The 6,868-nt window shown below is 56.3% G+C and overlaps 1 protein-coding gene across 1 annotated transcript in view; it reads right to left on the bottom strand.

Annotated features, from left to right (window-relative positions):
* Positions 1–401: 401 nt before the first annotated feature.
* Positions 402–6,868, bottom strand: part of GRK4 (G protein-coupled receptor kinase 4) — a 28,287-nt gene continuing 21,820 nt past the window's right edge. Inside the window, exons 4-5 of the mRNA XM_073238084.1 lie at positions 3,970–4,103; positions 402–1,681 (exon numbers count right to left, since the gene is read on the bottom strand). Of these exons, the coding sequence (XP_073094185.1) occupies positions 1,046–1,681; positions 3,970–4,103 (770 nt within the window). The 3' untranslated portion in view covers positions 402–1,045. The remainder of the gene's footprint in view (positions 1,682–3,969; positions 4,104–6,868) is intronic.

Here is a 6,868-nt window from a genome sequence, read left to right as displayed (position 1 = left end):
CAGGCATTCTGCAGAGGACATGTCAGCAGCCACAAGGCCTCCTTTCCCCGGACCCCTCCCCTTGAAGAGCCCGCCATAAAAAGCCTCTTAACCCGTAGGAGACGCCTTCTTTGATCTGCTGGCTAGAACAGGGGAGTCCCTCCCAGGTTTAGCAATAAACCTGCTTGGACTGTGGAGTTCGCATCCCCTCTTTTCCTTTCCGGGGCTGTAACCCCAGGGCCCTGGGGGAGGGATGTCTGACCTGCCTCCCCCTCATGCTTGGGGGCACTCTGGGCGAGGACACCATTGGACTGAGGCCTCTCTGGGTTTCTGGGCAGCACAGCAGCCAGTGGCTTTATCTTCAATCCAGCTGTAGTGAAAAAATTCAGGTAGAACACAGAAAAACCTACAGACTCACAAGGCACGTTTTAAGACATGTCATATGTTTATTGCAATTCACAGATGGGACAACACTGAGCAGGTGCTCCCTGGTGTCAGGGTCGGTCTGGGCAGGGAGGATCACAGCCTTCCGGAGAGCCACCACTCCTCGCTGGTTGGTGCCAGCACTAATGCAGCCCTGGAATGCATGCAGATGGCTGTCAGTTGCTTTCCGACGCAAGCTGGCCGAACTCCCCTGAGGACTGACTGTAGATGGGCAGTGCCCTTAAGTATTTCCTTTTGTTCACTTGGCTGTGCGGAGTGCACTCGGTCCCCACACACACACGCCAATGCCTCAGGTCCTTGCATGCTCCGGAATTCAGTCCAGAGCTGAGCTCCGAGGGAGTGAGGACCCGGGTCCCTCCTGGCTCAGGCGGGGGGAGAAGCGCCAAGCATTGTTACAGCTGACCAGCTGTGCCCCCCAACCCAAGAACGGCCCCTCCAGGGGTGGGGGGCAGCTCCTCCCACGGGTCTCACTGCACCCCGAGAGCCGGGCTTCCCGGAGAGTGAGAGTGTGAGTTCCCCCCAAGCCTCCAGCTCTTGGAGGATATATGGGCATGGTAAACGCACTCTGAGATTTTGCCACCTAAGGCTTGTTTTTAACACTGAAAAGAGAGATGTGAGAATGCTAGTGGACAACTTCTGAATAAAGCCCTTGAGAACAGGCAGGGTACAGAGTGGGACAGCCCTCTAGTCCAAGGAGAAAAACTTCACTTGGAGAAAAAAATTCTAAACGTAATGGTACAGCAGAGAGTCTGTCCAAACCACCGTCCGTTTTCCAAAGAGCATCAGCGTTCCCTGTGAAAGCTACAGGGAGCAGCTGCCAATCGGGCGGGCCATGCAGAGGCTGAAGTGTCGAGTGCCGCCTGTGACGACGCTCAGCCTGGGCCGAATGCTTCACGGGGACAGAGAACAGGTTTCTTCCCGACAGCAACACTGTCCCGAGGACTTTCTGGCTGGGCTCAGGTGCCCCACTCTTCGGCCCTGCGAAATGTCTTATGTAGAGGCAGGAGAAGAGAAAGCTGTCTTTGCCCTGGGGACCATTCCTCTTTCCGCAGCACCTCAGGTGGAGCCCCCCAAGCCCGGCGCCTGCTTTTACCCGTCTCCTGAGCAATCTATAGAAGAAGCCTCTTTTTGGGTTAGGAACTGGTTGACATGTTTTCTTTTCCAGAACTAATGCCACATTTTCATCATTTTCACTTTCACTGATGTCCCTGAAGCATTCTGACTCGATCATCTGCATGCACAGAAGGACAGGAAAAAGCTGTGGAAACACGGCGAAGTCAGCCCGCCCGCTCCAACCCGCACAGCACTCTGTGGCCGCTCCAGTCCCGTCCTGTTTCCCCTGCTTCCTGACCTCTCCTTGCAAAATACATGTGGCCTCCTCTTCCTCTCTCTGTGCGCCCCAGAGAGATGAACGCCACGGGAAAGCCCTGCCTAGACAGTGGGACCCTGGGCTGGCAAGCCCCCAGGGGACTCACCACGGCCGCCTCCTGTCCACGCCTGACCAGGAGCAGCCTCCAGGCATCATTTTACACATGAGTGTCTACACACACATGTAAAGTAGCTAAAAAGATGTTTTAAAGAGGAAACTTTATTACACACACACACACACACACGCGCGCGCACACACACACACACCTTCTTTCTCTAGTCATTTCTTAATGATTAATCTGCTATGCTGCAAAGGGCAGTACCTCATTCTGCCAGGGGATGGAGACACAGCCCATAACAAATTGGCAGTAGAAAGTATCTGGTGTCCAGGTCAATGCCCTTCACAGCGGAGAACTGCTTGAGGTCCAGGACGTCCTTACAGTAACCCGCCTGTGGCTGTGCACAGGGAACAGAGGGGCAGACGTGGGATCACCACCACCTGTGTCACGTCCATCCCTGACTATAGCTGCAGGCCTGTCTGCAAAGTCTCTCCTCTTGGGGACTCAGTTGCAGACCCTGTGGCACGTCTGCTGGGCTCAGGAAGGGGCACAGACCCTGGCGGGGAGTGCATGGGCAGCCAGCTCTGCTGGGACATGCAGAGAAGGGTGGAGTCTCACTGGCCTGATCCTCAGCCTCCGTGCCCAAGTGCCCTGCGCAAAGCTCCACTCCTCATTCTGCCATCCAAGCTCATCTCAGGGTCTCCCCATGGAGGCAGCACCACACTGCCAGCCCTGCGTCCTCAGGCACAAGGAGGAAGGCCAGGTGCATCCAGGAGGGGTGAGAGCACAGGCGTCTGCAGAGACAGTATGGCTGGGACAACGCTAGAGGCATCCTGCAGTCCTGAGAAAGGTTCCATGGGTCAGCACTTCGCACCCTGGCCAGCTGCCAGTCAGTTAGTCCCCATAAAGTGGGCACACATCCCTCAGGAGACCGTCCAGAGGAAGGTTGGCAGCGACTGAGTCCCAACTCAAGGCCCGGAATCCCGCACTGCCCACCAGGCAAAACTGCCTGACGTATTACTCTCAGCCCACATGGTCAGCCAGCCTCCATGCTCTGAGAAACCCCAGAGGCTTCAGAGCCTCTGCCTGGCAGATCTGTCCCACGTTCCTCAATCCTGTGCTCGTGTTGTCTCTCCCTCCACAGAGAGGACTGTCTTCCTGCTCTGGACCCCAAGCAGTCCAGGGCTAGTGGAGAGAAGGGGCTCGAGCCCAGTGCCCTCCTGAAGTCCCTAGTTGCTGCACCACCGTGCGTGTTCCTTGCCCACCTAAAGGAGGCATGGATCATGCTGTCTCACCCTCCCTGTGGCCCTAATACCTGGAGCTGTGTTGGCAGGTAGTGGACATTCAGTAAATATGCAATGCATGGACTAATTCAAAGGGAGAAGGTACTACTGTTGTGAATGATAAAAATAAACGTAGCACATCCCAAATGAACAACTGAAAAATGCTTTAATTGTGTGCCTTCCTCCCGTCATGTCCTAGGCAACGTCTTGCCTTCACATTTCTGTAACTTACCTGCAGGAGGCTAAGGATAGAGGCCAGACTGCTGTTTTCACTGTCATATGCTTTTGCCAGCAGGCATGTCCTACCCATGTTCCCACCAAGCACTGACAGATGCCGGGCTCTGCATGAAGCACTTGGAGATGTGGCCTCATCTAGGTCCATGGCTTGCTCACAAGGAGGTTCAGGTGACCACCCCAGGACCCTCAGTATGCAGCCAGGACCACGTGAGACGTGGACTGGTAAGTGTGTTCCAGATATGGAACAGTGCGAAGCAGGCATGCCCATAATGAACTGAAGGGGACACTGGTGGTAAGGGGTGTGTGGCGGGGCACGCTGAGGAGGCGGTGAGGTGGTGCTGAGGTTTTTAGCAGGGCAGTAACATGGGCTCGGCTCCCCCAACAGACACCAGGCCTTGGAAGCCAGAACGCTGCCAGGAAGGCCTGTGAGGATGGGTCTTGGGGCTGCCTGGGGGTCGGGGAGGAGGGGGAACCAGATCTAGGGCACAGCTGAGCAGAAGCCGCTGGCGCTGCCCCGGGTGACTTGTATCTGCTTAGCAAACACGGTTCCCTGGCTCCACAACCTAGGATCCCCTGCTGCTCTTCGGCAGCGTACTTACATCAGGACAGAAAGGGGGATGTGGCGTGCGTGCTTCCAGCCTCTTGAAGTTAATGTCCTTGAACACGGGGTGCCCTCTGACACCCTTTGCTCCGTCGGCCTTGCAGCCCAGGCGTTGGTCAGGATTCTTGGTAACTAAAAGGCAGAAATGGAGTCAATTTATGCTCCTAGGATGAAGAAGAAAACTCAGACAGTCTCCAGAGAATAGGGGCAGTGAAGGGCTCCCTATTCAAGTTTCAAAGTATCAACCAAAACTCATTAATTCAGATTTCACCCATTTAGAATATCTGATGCTTCAAAAAGGAGTTAAAACTAAAGTTCTGCCTTTGAGCTATCAATAAACAAAGGCTAAGTAATTCCTTAAGTGAAAAACATTTAACCATGAAGAGACTAGGGGAACTTTTAAGAAGCAGATGTTGAGAAATTCAGAGACAGCATTTTCACAGTGGTTATTATTCTATCAGATGTAACCTTGAGGGTCGCCAGTAGGGTGAGATAAGGGGACACATGGAGAGTGTTCAGGAATTACTAGGAGGATAAACAACTCCTCAAGTGCAGTCCAACAAGCTGGAGTGTCACCACATTTATAGACAGGGACTCCGAGCTCACCATGGGGCCGGGCCCTGGTGACCTCAAAGCTGTGCTCCAGTCACTGCACTGAACCTCCTGCAGAACCAGCTGCTTTTCCCAGTACCTCCTAAGGAACGGCCGTTCTCCATCCTGAAAACGCATAGGCCCCCGTTTCTCTCTTGTGCGGCGCCCACCAGATTCTATCAGTAAGTAAGTACTCTAATGCTTGGGCCTGCAGGCAGGGAACTCTGGGGGTGCCGCGCTGTTCCCACTTAGCTTTGTATTACTGCAGCCTGTCGAGTGTCCTTTGTGCAGCAAGCACTCAGCCAATATGGGTCAGCTGAACAAGCTGTAGTTTGGCCAGAATGACATTTAATTTAAGAGTAGCTGACCATATTCTGTCGGCTCCAAGCAGAGTGAGCTGCTGGCTCAAAGGCCAGCCTGACCCATGGCTCCGTGACAGGCCACTCACACACATCACGTCACATATGGAAACAAATGGGAAAGGAGGCCAAACAGTGATTCCCTAGCCACTCCACTCACGGAAGTACCGATCCACTTCAGTACCAGGTGTAACTGCTGGCGATTCCTGCATCCCCCACCTCCCCGTGGCCTCCCCTCAAGGACCAAGCCTCCACCCACTGCCCTCTGCCTGGGTCAGCCCCTAGGCTCTCCACCAACAGCAGCCATGTTGCTCCCGGTGCACCCCCCTCTTTCTGGCTCTGGCAAGGAGGCAAGACTCCCACATGCTGGGGCTCACACCTTGCTGCGGCCTATGGGCTCTGCCCTGTCCCTGCACTCCCTTTTCTGCACCTTCTCTGTGCCTATGAGTCCCTGGTCCGTCACTCAGCCATTCCTCTGCAGACACCCCAACCCTTCTTACTTGTGCAACCAAACCACAGCACTGGTGGAGACCGGCACCCCGCTTGGTCTGAGCCTGAGCCACCCACACCAAGTGTGGCAAGGGCACGACACACAACTGGGGCCATGCCCTCCCTTTAAATCTCCGTGTCCCCAGCGCTGTAGGAGTGACTGACCCTCCCTTCAGGGCCTTCCCCTCTAGACAGCCCACCAGGCCTCCTGCCTCCCATCCCCCACAGCTGCCTCCCAACCTGGAGGCTGAGGCCACAGGAGGGCCTTGCGAGCTGCTGCACCTTCGCTGCACTAGCCACCACCATCCTTGTCCTGCCACAACGGCTTTGCCCAGCCCACCTCGTCTCTGGGTAGTGGACGGGCCTCCTTACACGTCACCATCCTAGTCTGACCACCTCTCAGCCGGCTGAGCCCCCACCCCACCTGAATCTCTGCAGAGCCCCGCTGGCCTCCCTCCTTTTGATCTGACCAGCCTCCCCTGCAGCTGTCCCCTGCGAGGCTTCCCAAGGTGGGTGGCTCAGCCCCTCCCTCCCTGCCCCTGGCTCTGCTCCCCATCCTGCTGGCTTCCTCGTCCTGCACCTTCGTTTGGTGTCCTGAGTCTCACCCCCCGCGGCAGAATCACGCCCCTCGGGGGTGGGGGGGATTCTTGGCTGTTTTACTCACTGCTGGATCCCCCAGGGCCTAGGATGGGGCCTATCCCACAGGAGCCGCTCAAAAAAATCCCCACTGGATGAAAACAAACGTTGAGTGTGTGCTGGTACCTAAGTGCTGGCTTAAGATGCGTGCGTCACAGGCTCCCCTCCTCACTCAAGTGTCTGCGCAGCCGCAGATCAGGGTGAGGCCCGGACCCGAGGGCACACGGGGGGAGAGCGCCCCCCGCCCGACTCGCGGCCCTCCAGGGTCCTAAACACATTAAGGACGGCGGCCGCCGAGGCCGCGGGGCCAGGGGGTCTGGCGGGAAAGAACCTCGCTGCGGCCCAGCCCGCTGGGGACGCGTCCCGATCAGGGCGCGCGGGCCTCGGCGCTGCCGCCGCCTCTCCCCCCCCGGGGCGTCCTTTGGGAAAGCAAACGAGGCGCTCTTCCCTGCTTTGCCCTGACGGAAAATCACGCCACTTTCCCAGGTGATGCCTGGGACTCCTCCCTGTCCCGACTGGGCGGAAGCCCCGCGGCATCGTTCCTGACGCCCCGGGAGCCTCTCGGGGTACCCCGCGGCGCCCTGCTGGCTCTCCGCGCCACCGCCTCCCGCCTGCCCTTCTCTTGGCTCTTCTGAACGGAGGGCGTCCCCGGATCATCCCGTGTATCAGGAGCCAAGTCCTCACCAACCAGGGCTAAATGTATAGTTTTCATTATTGGTAACTTCAGGAGCTAGGTAACAAATAGAGGAATTTAAATTAATTTTGGTTTTAAATTTTTTTGAATTACAAATAATTCATTATAAGCCGAATTAATGTTTATTA

The sequence above is a fragment of the Manis javanica genome, chromosome 5 (assembly GCF_040802235.1).
Source record: "Manis javanica isolate MJ-LG chromosome 5, MJ_LKY, whole genome shotgun sequence".
Classification (NCBI taxonomy): Eukaryota; Metazoa; Chordata; class Mammalia; order Pholidota; family Manidae; genus Manis; species Manis javanica.
This window is presented reverse-complemented; position numbering and strand designations above follow the sequence as displayed.